The sequence below is a fragment of the Anarrhichthys ocellatus genome, unplaced genomic scaffold, assembly GCF_004355925.1.
Source record: "Anarrhichthys ocellatus isolate YVR2014 unplaced genomic scaffold, GSC_Weel_1.0 scaffold164, whole genome shotgun sequence".
Taxonomy (NCBI): Eukaryota; Metazoa; Chordata; class Actinopteri; order Perciformes; family Anarhichadidae; genus Anarrhichthys; species Anarrhichthys ocellatus.
Window position 1 is genome coordinate 271002 of NW_022280194.1, and position 10860 is coordinate 281861.

General features: G+C 44.5%; 2 protein-coding genes across 3 annotated transcripts in view; both read left to right on the top strand.

Moving 5' to 3' along the window:
* The window catches only part of LOC116400360 (anion exchange protein 2-like), an 18343-nt gene extending 14347 nt beyond the window's left edge, over nt 1–3996 (top strand). The window contains exons 14-19 of one of the 2 annotated variants that reach the window (XM_031878152.1): nt 228–317; nt 409–575; nt 1925–2178; nt 2264–2433; nt 3306–3479; nt 3802–3996. In XM_031878152.1, coding sequence (XP_031734012.1) covers nt 228–317; nt 409–575; nt 1925–2178; nt 2264–2433; nt 3306–3479; nt 3802–3882 — 936 coding nt within the window. In that variant the 3' untranslated portion in view covers nt 3883–3996. The remainder of the gene's footprint in view (nt 1–227; nt 318–408; nt 576–1924; nt 2179–2263; nt 2434–3305; nt 3480–3801) is intronic. The other variant, XM_031878153.1, reaches the window with a different exon arrangement.
* A 3145-nt stretch (nt 3997–7141) lies between these two features.
* On the top strand, nt 7142–10802 carry LOC116400365 (dnaJ homolog subfamily C member 5-like). The gene is made up of 4 exons (XM_031878160.1): nt 7142–7248; nt 7339–7552; nt 8503–8677; nt 10705–10802. The coding sequence occupies exons 1-4, from the start codon at nt 7142–7144 to the stop codon at nt 10800–10802; spliced, it is 594 nt and encodes a 197-aa protein (XP_031734020.1).
* The last annotated feature ends 58 nt before the right edge of the window (nt 10803–10860 follow it).

The window sequence follows — 10860 nt, forward strand, 5'->3', positions numbered from 1 at the left end:
TACGTATACAGGTACACAGGTATGTACAGATAAAGGTACAGGTACATTTACCACACAAGAGCACACAACAGAATCTTAGATCCGGGGGCTCTGGATCACTGGGTCCTAGTTTTCAATGGACCTGGAGTAGACATGTTGTTTCTTACCTTTGGAGGTGTTTTCCTCACTGAAGTCTTCAGTTTCCAATCACACCACTGATCAATAATCTGGTGTTCTGTGTGTTTCAGCTCCGTCGGATCATTGGAGACTTTGGTGTCCCCATTGCTATCCTCATCATGGTGCTGGTGGACTACAGCGTGGAGGACACCTACACCCAGGTGAGACCCGATCAAGTGAGTCCTGTGTGGACACACAACCCACTTGGGACGGACATTTAAACTCCTGCCCTCTCTTCATATTGGCTGACAGAAACTGAACGTGCCCAGTGGATTCTCAGTGTCCAGTCCGGAGAAGCGCGGTTGGTTGATCTCTCCTCTGGGGTCGGACGGGCAGTTTCCTGTTTGGATGATGGCTGCCAGCATCCTGCCGGCCATCCTGGTCTTCATCCTCATCTTCATGGAGTCCCAGATCACAGCGTACAACCTTTTCTTCTTGCCTTTTGTGTTTACTTTTTTATATTTAACTAAACATCGAACAAAAAGTTCGGAAATTAAAGTTTGGTAGATTATTTCTCTGTTGTAACAATGCTTCTTGGCAATACATTTTATACTGTTGGAAAGCCTGTTTATTTACCTTTCAAATGGTGCCCCATTTATAAGGAACATGCATTTCTGGGATGAGCAGCACAGCTGAGTATGTGGGTTGCGCCCATGAAAAATTTGCCAAATCTTCTCTGCCAATGCCAAACAGCTTATTCTGCTGTTGCTATTGACCATCAGGCCCGTTTGCGATGGTGTCGGCAACACCTGCACTGGAACCTGAACATGTGGAGGAACGTTATGTTCAGCGATGAGTCCAGATTCTGTCTAAGGAAGTTGGATCGTAGGGTCAAAGTGTGGAGAAGACGGGGAGAACGCTATGCTGATTGCTGCACCGATAGAGGAACACCTTTTGGTGGAGGCAGTGTGATGGTGTGGGGCGGCATCTCCATCACAGGAAAAACGAGTCTTGTCTTCATTGGAGGCAATCTCAATGCAGAGAGATATCAAGATGAGATTCTGCAACCAGTGGCAATCCCAAATCTCCACAGTCTGGAACCAAACTCCATCCTCCAAGATGACAATGCTCGCCCCCACAGAACGGTTTATCAGAGACTACCTCCAGAATTTGGGAGTAGAGAGGATGGAATGGCCTGCCAGCAGTCCTGACCTCAACCCAAGTGAACACTTGTGGGATCAACTTGGGCGTGCTGTTCGTGCTAGAGTGACCAACACAACCACGTTGGCTGACTTGCGACAAATCCTGCTTGAGGAGTGGAATGCCATCCCACAGCAGTGTGTAAGCAGGCTGGTGACCAGCATGAGGAGGAGGAGCCAGGCTGGTGACCAGCATGAGGAGGAGGAGCCAGGCTGTTGTGGCTGTGTATGGTTCTTCCACACGCTACTGAGGCTCCTGTTTGTTAAATGAATAAATTGTAAAATTGCCAATATGTCTTGTTTCTTCCTTGTTACTGATAGACTTCAATCATCCAATCCACCAAACAACACCAAACAAGAGTCGATGGCAAATAAGCTGTTTGGCATTGGCAGAGAAGATTTGGCAAATTTTTTATGGGCGCAACCCACATACTCAGCTGTGCTGCTCATCCCACAAATGCATGTTCCTGACAAATGTGACACCGTTTGAAAGGTAAATAAACAGGCTTTCCAACGGTATAACATTTATTGCCAAGAAGCATTGTTACAACAGAGAAATAATCTACCAAACACGAATTTCCGAACTTTTTGTTTATTAAAAACATTTCTCCTATGTCCCATCCATCAAGGCTGATTGTGAGTAAGAAGGAGCGGATGCTGGTGAAGGGAACTGGTTTCCACCTGGATCTCCTCATCATCGTGGCGGTGGGCGGAGTCTCTGCGCTCTTCGGCTTGCCGTGGTTATCGGCGGCCACGGTGCGCTCCGTCACCCACACCAACGCCCTAACCGTCATGAGCAAAGCCGTCGCCCCCGGAGACAAGCCCCGAATCCAGGAGGTCAAGGAGCAGCGGGTGACGGGCTTCCTGGTGGCTGTTTTAGTGGGTAAGAAGTGTACTTCTACTACCGCAACTGCTACTTTCACTACCTTTACTATTTCTTCTGATCTGGATTCCGCCCCCTTCCTCAGGTCTGTCCATCGTGATCGGGGAGGTTCTGCGTCAGATCCCTCTGGCGGTTCTGTTTGGGATCTTCCTCTACATGGGTGTGATGTCGCTGAATGGGATCCAGCTCACCGAGCGACTCATCCTGCTGCTGATGCCCTCAAAGTACCACCCCGACCACAACTACGTCCGCAAGGTTAGCCCCGCCCCCCTGACTGAGGACGGAGGTTCTGCACCAAAGTCAGACTTGAGTCACAGGGACAGGAGTGTTTGGCAATGCAGACCAGCAGGCAGACAATTAACGACTTGTTTACCATTTGATTGGTTGGCTTTGACTTAAACTTGTTTTGGGACTTGTTGCTTTTGGTCTCAACCCTGGGACTTACCTTGACATGAAACTTGAACCTGGACTTACCTCTCTTGACTGGGACATGTTGGACTCAAACTTCACTTTATGTGTTGGTCTTGACTTTGAACTTGACTTTGGACTTGTTTGTATTGACTGACTTGGACTTAACTTGCTTGTCTTAATTTTGGACTTGTTGGTCTTGACGTAGACTTGAGACTTGGCTTGAGACTTAGTCTTGACTTGGACCTGACTTGGGACTTGTTGGTCTTGACGTAGACTTGTTGCTCTTGATGTAGACTTGAGACTTGGCTTGAGACTTAGTCTTGACTTGGACCTGACTTGGGACTTGTTGGTCTTGACGTAGACTTGTTGGTCTTGACTTGGACTTGACTTGAGACTTGACTTGGAACTTGTTGGACTTGACTTGGAACTTGTTGGTCTTGACTTGGACTTGTTGGTCTTAACGTAGACTTGACTTGAGACTTGACTTGGATCTTGTTGGTCCTGACGTAGACTTGACTTGGAACTTGTTGGACTTGACTTGGACTTGACTTGGACATGAGACTTGACTTGGACTTGGCTTGAGACTTAACTTGGGACTTGTTGGTCTTGACGGGAACATCAAGTCCAAGTCAGTTGTGCAAACAAGTTTCTATAAAAAGGCACATCACATGTAAATACACGGATTGACCGTCGGCTGTCTCTCTGCTCTCTCACAGGTGCGGACGTTGAGGATGCACCTGTTCACTGTCGTCGAGCTGACCTGTCTCTCTCTCCTGTGGGTCGTCATGGCGACGGCGGCGGCACTGGCGTTCCCCTTCATGCTGCTGCTGACCATCCCGGTGAGGATGCTGCTGCTGCCCCGCCTCTTCACCCGCAGAGAGCTGCAGAGTGTGAGTCACACCTGGTCATTAGCACTGCTAACACGGCTCAATGCTAACACTGCTCAATGCTAACAAGGTTCAATGCTAACACGGATCAATGCTAACACGGGTCAATGCTAACACGGCTCAATGCTAACAGGGGTCACTGCTAACACGGATCAATGCTAATAGGGCACAATGCTAATAGGGCACAATGCTAACAGGGCTCAATGCTAACAGGGCACAATGCTAACACGGCTCAATGCTAACATGGGTCAATGAAAACACGGGTCCATGCTAACACGAGTCACTGCTGACACAGCTCAATGCTAACACGAATTTGGTCTTGCAGCTGGACGCTGATGATGCAGAGCCTCATCTGGAGGAGAAGGAGGGGCAGGACGAGTACTCACAGTTGCAGATGCCTGTGTGACCCGGTCAGCAGCCTCCTGATTGGTCGATCCGCCTCCCTCATTAGCATATGTGACCTGTATCCTGTAGCATGCTTCTGAACCCTTTGTATTGTCTCTGGTGGTGGTGGTGGTGGTGGTGGTGGTGTTGGGGGGGTGGGGGGGGTTGTGTTCTGGTGACTCTCTTTATGTTTTACAGATCTAACTAAAGGTGTCTCTTCTGTGTTGGTTCTTTGGGTTCCTGATGTTTCTCTGTTTATCATTAAATGAACATTTTATCCTCACGACTGCCATGTTTTCATATTTATTTTGTGTCCGTTTTTCATGGTGTGGTCATTCAGCTCCTCCCGTCATGCACTGCAACATCCTCAGGTTGACTTTTGAATTGTCCGTCTCTGTCTTTCTGTCTCTCTGTTTCTGTTACTTTGTTTGCTGAAGTATAACTCTGCTGCTGTAACATACAAATTTCCCCCTGGAATAAATAAAGTATCTATCTATCTATCTATCTCTCTGTCTGTCTGTCTGTCTGTCTGTCTGTCTGTCTGTCTGTCTGTCTGTCTGTCTGTCTGTCTCTCTCTGTCTCTATCTGTCTGTCTCTCTGTCTGTCTGTCTCTCATTCTGACTCTCTGTCTCTCTGTCTCTCCGTCTCTGATTTTGTCTGTCTGTCTCTGTCTGTTGGTGGAAGTGAGTTTGGTTGGATGTCACAGCGTGTCACATATCTTATGACCACTAGGTGGCGCAGGAAGTTAAATCGACCGACCTGATATATTGATATCTAATAACATTCGGCTTCCACATCCAGCAGTCACAGAGCAACATCATCATCCTGTTCATGATCAGTGCCAATAATCACTGACGGGGTTCCTCAGGGTTCTATTGTTGGTCCTCTACATTTAATATAATCACTGACGGGGTTCCTCGGGGTTCTATTGTTGGTCCTCTACATTTATAATAATGACTGACGAGGTTCCTCAGGGTTCTATTGTTGGTCCTCTACATTTACAATAATCACTGACGGGGTTCCTCAGGGTTCTATTGTTGGTCCTCTACATTTATAATCTGGTCAAAGCTGCATTATTCGTTTATTGACTTGAACAAGAAGCTTTAAACAAAACATATGACATGTCAGCTAATAAAATAGCTGATGCTAACATTTTAGCAAACAGTGTCTTCTTTCTCCATCAGTTAAATATCAACATGAGGACGTTTGTGTTTGGTCTCCACCACCTCGTTTAGCTGCTGAATAAACAACATTTATCTGATTTACTTCTTTATTGATCAACAATTTACTCCCATAAATATTAATTAATATTATTTAATATATAGTTATTACTATAACAACAGGGTTAACTGTAGTATGAATATAATTACTACTAATACTGCTGATACTGTTCTTCGTACTAATGACAGTACAGTATCTGCCTGTCTACCTGTCTGACTCACCTGGTTGTCATGGAGAACTCCCCTCCCTGTCACAATGCGTCCGTCGGAGCGTCTCGGTGAAACATGAGCAGGCGTGGTGGCTCCTGGTCACCTGAGCTGGGCGGCTGCTGAATGTTTGATGGAGGCCATCAGACGTCCTCTACGGTCCACAGTCGGACTGCAGACACCTGAACAGGTAGACGACAGGTAGGCTTCAGGTAGAGGCTTCGTCAGGACGCTCCAACAGGCTCCAACAGGCAGGTACCAACTTCAACTCTGTAACTGTGTTTCCTTCACAGGTGAGAAGAATATGTTTCCCACCTGTGTGACATCATCAGGTGTATCATGTGTCTCACCTGAGCTCATTGAAATCTTACTGTTACTGTGAATTCTTTAACCTTTGAGAACGTTGATCCATCAGATGGAAATATTCTTCATGTTGGTTTGAAAAGATCGAGGACCTGAGTTTGACAAACTGTGTTCAGATCAGCTTCTGGTGTGTATATACGTATATACATATATATATATACATATATACAGTATATACGTATATATATACGTATATATATATACGTATATATATATACGTATATATATGTATATATATATACATATATATACATATATATGTATATACACATATATATATACATATATATACATATATATGTATATACACATATATATATACTAGTGCTGGGCAACGATTAACATTTTTAATCGCGATTAATCTCATTGTTATGCGCAAAGTTCAATAATAACATTTGGTTTAAACACTTTAAACACATCAGGTTCTTGTTAGCAGCAGTGTTCCCTTTACACAGCAGCAGTTATAACACAGTTATAATGATTCTGAGCATAGATATTCAGCCAGTGTTCATAACGTTATCTTCATGTGTGTAAGATATGATATTTAAATATACACCTTGAAAACTGCAAACCTATCTACGTCATGTTTTTATGTTTGTTAAATTCTCAGTAGTGATACTAAATGATGCTTATTATACATATTACAAACAAAACACTTTAAAAACTCTAAAAAAATAATTTAAATTAATCATTTATTTTTTTCTTTCTTTGGTATTTAGGTCAGACACATAATAACGCTGATTACCGTGTAATATGTGTGGTATTTGTTATAAATGTACGTTGGTACATGGAGGGTGATAAGAAGCTGTACATGGAGGGACTTAGGACCCAGGGGAATGTAGGTGAAGCATGGAACCTGTAGTCTGTACCGTGGCAGTAACCTGCATGAGGAAGTTATGCTAATACAGAGTTGAGTTAAGAGCAGTTTGTTCTCACGTGCTTATATGTTCATTTAAAAACACCACAATATGTATTTTAATATTGTCACGATTGCTCCTGTAACGAGACGTGTGTGTGTGTGTGTGAGACAGGAGGGACCAACGGTTCCGGATCTGGCATGTCACCCGGTGGGGGGGGGGGGGGGAGAGCAGCAGGAAGTGACACCACACAAACAGCTGTTCACCGCTCGCTGCTCGGTTCTTGTGTTAAAAATGTCGCTTAATAATAAAAAATAAAATGCGTTAACGCGCGATAAAATAATTGTTGGCGTTAATTAATGAATGCGTTAACACGATAATAACGCATTAAGTTGCCCAACACTAATATATACATATATTTAGTGACATGATAATGATTTATTTAGTTATAGAGTTTTGCTCCTGATTGAATAAAAAGTAGCGTCATGATGAATTCATACTTCTACAGTCATTCTAATAATAAACTGTGTTCATGTTCCATGAGATGGAAAGATTCTCATCGATCGATGAGCTTCTGTATGTTGGTTGTGTCCTGACTGACGTCCGTCCACCTGTTACATGTGATGCTCTCAGGATGTCTGACGGGAGGCAGAGAACCTTGTCCACCTCTGGAGAGTCTTTGTATCAGGTCCTGAGTCTGGAGAAAGGCTGCAGCCATGACGACATCAGGAAGTCCTACAGGTCAGCCTCAGGTGATCAGTCAGCTAAACCCTCATTGATCACAAGTGTGTGTGTGTTAACGTGAGGGCGTGTGTGTGTGTGTGGTGGCAGGAAGCTGGCGTTGCGGTTCCACCCCGACAAGAACCCAGAGAACCCGGAGGCGGCGGAGAAGTTCAAGGAGCTGAACAGCGCCCACGCCGTCCTGTCCGACCTCACCAAGAGGAACATCTATGACTCCTACGGGTCTCTGGGGCTCTACGTGGCCCAGCAGTTCGGAGAGGACAACGTCAACACCTACTTCATGCTGTCCACCTGGTGGGCCAAGGTGAGGGTCTGGTCCTGGTCTCAGGTGATGTAGTGGATCCTGACATGTCCTGTTGTCCTGGTCCTGATCGCAGGTGGTGTAGTGGATCCTGATGTGTCCTGTTGTCCTGGTCCTGATCGCAGGTGGTGTAGTGGATCCTGATGTGTCCTGTTGTCCTCTCAGGGTCTGTTCCTGGTCTTGTAGTGGATTCTGATGTGTCCTGTTGTCCTCTCAGGGTCTGTTCCTGGTCTTGTAGTGGATTCTGATGTGTCCTGTTGTCCACTCAGGGTCTGTTCCTGGTCTTGTAGTGGATTCTGATGTGTCCTGTTGTCCTCTCAGGGTATGTTCCTAGTCTTGTAGTGGATACTGATGTGTCCTGTTGTCCTCTCAGGGTCTGTTCCTGGTATTGTAATGGATCCTGATGAGTCCTGTTGTCCTCTCACGGTATGTTCCTGGTCTTGTAGTGGATCCTGACGTGTCCCCTTGTCCCCTCAGGGTACTGGTCTCAGGTCTTGTAGTGGATCCTGATGTGTCCCCTTGTCCCCTCAGGACCTGTTCCTGGTCCTGGTTTTGTAGTGGATCCTGACGTGTCCTCTTGTCCTCTCAGGGTCCTGGTCTTGTAGTGGATCCTGATGAGTCCTGTTGTCCTCTCAGGGTCCTGGTCTTGTAGTGGATCCTGATGTGTCCCCTTGTCCCTTCAGGGTCCTGGTCTCAGGTCTTGTAGTGGATCCTAACGTGTCCCCTTGTCTACTCAGGACCTGTTCCTGGTCTTGTAGTGGATCCTGACATGTCCCCTTGTCCCCTCAATGTCCTGGTCTCAGGTCTTGTAGTGGACCCTGATGTGTCCCCTTGTCCCCTCAGGGTCTGGTCCTGGTCTTGTAGTGGATCCTAACGTGTTCCCTTGTCCCCTCAGGACCTGTTCCTGGTCCTGGTCTTGTAGTGGATCCTAACGTGTTCCCTTGTCCCCTCAGGGGCTGTTCCTGGTCTGTGGGGTCCTGACCGGGTTTTACTGCTGCTGCTGTCTCTGCTGCTGCTGTAACTGTTGCTGTGGGAAACTGAAGCCGACGCCCACAAGTGAGGGGGCGGGGCCTGACTACGTCCCACCTGACAACCTGGAGGAGGAGCTACGCAACAATCCTGACTATGGTGAGACAGGAAGTTCTGAGCTTTTATTTTGAAGGTCATACAGATTGTGTTCTTCTCTCTTTATGCTGAGCTTCATGAATCAGATGATCCGTTATCGGACAATTATTGATTAAATGTCCCTTTCATGACTCAATGACATCATTATCAATATCATGTATATATATATATGTATTCATATATGTATATATGAACATACAGTGGTGTATAAAGTACCCAAAAGCCATACTTGAGTAAAAGTAAAGAAACCTTACTTGAAAATGACTCCAGTAAAAGTGAAAGTCACCTATTAGAATACTACTTGAGTAAAAGTCTTAAAGTATCTGATATTTATTGTACTTAAGTATCAAAAGTAATTTTCTGATATTAAATGTACTTAAGTATTGAAAGTAAAAGTAAAAGTAAATGCTGTTAATAAAAAAGCAAAGGGTCAGAATTTTGAGAATTATGAAGTTTATTCTTTTAAGTGCTGTGGCACCATGACCAAGGACATGGAGCTGTGTTGAACATAATTGGGTTGGCTGTGATCCATCCAGGAGCAACAATGTTCAACATAATATATTGTACATAAGTATACTTTTGCATCTACTATGAACTTATCATCATAATTCTCCGAAAAGCAATATGACACTATGAAGGAGTTGTAACAGTGCGTTTATAAGTATGCTCATTCCAACTAGAGGATGTAGAGGGCAAAGGCATCATATTGTGTTCAGCAACAAATATCCACTTGATGCATCAGGTCAGTGTTGTGAGAAAGGACACCTGCCTTGTAAACTCCTATGGGCCTGATATGAACACAACAGGCAAAGGTTTTGCTCAAGCTGAATCTGCAATTGGGCGACTGCTACCATCATAACTCCATCTGATCATCCACAAAATGACTCAAATATCAAAACATGATCAATACTGAAGTAACAACCCAGTCATTACTTGAAACTGAAAAACGTCCTGTTCATCTTCAAAAGAAGTTGGTTTTCAAAATTGCGAGAATTCAGTCTCGCTCTTCTTGGGCTGAAGACTAGTCCTGATGCTAAATAGCCTTTCACAGGCTGCTGAGGCAGGTAGAGGTGTGTTCAGCTTCACATTAAGTTAGCTAACGTTAGCTAACTAGTGCTGCAATGATTATAGCTAAGATGACTCAAATCAACAAAATCTCACAACTGTCAACACTTCCTCAGCTCACTAACTCGCTAGCGATCCACGGGTGTTGGTCTTCGTCACCGCCGTAGTTTGTTGCGGGAGTAGCAGGTGCTTCCATTTCTGCTTCCGTCATGAAATCAGTCATCGTAGAGTGGAAGGTAGTCGCTCGCTAGCTATAGCATATAGCATCCTGGGCATCACTGGGAATCAAAACACCGCGGCTTTGAGAGCACTTGTTTGCAATTGCGCATTAACGTGATTAACCAATGATTTAACTTGCAATCTAGGACCACTGATTCACCAAACCTGCTTGTTGCAGTCTCTGTTCCACCACAGTCCCCGACGCTGGTCTCATGATTCATGTTGTTTCTAAAGATAGATTTGATTTTGTAGCGAGTAACGAAGGTTTCAGGGGAAATGTATTAGAGTAAAAGTATCAGTTTTCTTTGCAAAATGTAGTGAAGTAAAAGTTAAAGTCAACAGAAATATAAGTAGTAAAGTAAAGTACAGATATCCAAAAAAATGACTGAAGTACAGTAACGAAGTATTTCTACTTCGTTACTATACACCACTGTGAACATATATACATATATATTGTAAACGTTCTATCTCTTTACTGCCTTTATGTACAGACAGTCATACAGAATAGAAATCATCACTGGACCAATGATGTCATCACTGTATTGTGGATGCTGATTGGTCCGACCTCCTTTCCAGTGTTTCCAATCACAGATTAGCATGAAAGCGATCAGTTTATATTGAACACCTTTCCTCCTACAGGTGTCGCTATTCAGGCTTTTTAATCACAATTTAAACAATGCATTTGCTTTTATAAATGATCTTTTTGTATTTTATTCATGTTTATATTTTAGTTTGTTTGTCTGCAGACGTTGAAGCTCCGATCGTTCAGCAGCCGACGAACGCCGGAGAGAAAACTCAGTTGATCACTGACGGACATCGAAGATATGGAGACACCTACACATGAGACAGGAAACACATCATCATGGGGGGGACAGTAGATATGAGACACCTACATATGAGAC

Coding starts and splice junctions, on each gene's coding strand:
- LOC116400365 (XM_031878160.1), top strand. CDS start 7,142: ATGTCTGACGGGAGGCAGAGAACCTTGTCCACCTCTGGAGAGTCTTTG. Junction 7,249..7,338: donor GACATCAGGAAGTCCTACAG/GTCAGCCTCAGG, acceptor GTGTGGTGGCAG/GAAGCTGGCGTTGCGGTTCC. Junction 7,553..8,502: donor TGTCCACCTGGTGGGCCAAG/GTGAGGGTCTGG, acceptor TTGTCCCCTCAG/GGGCTGTTCCTGGTCTGTGG.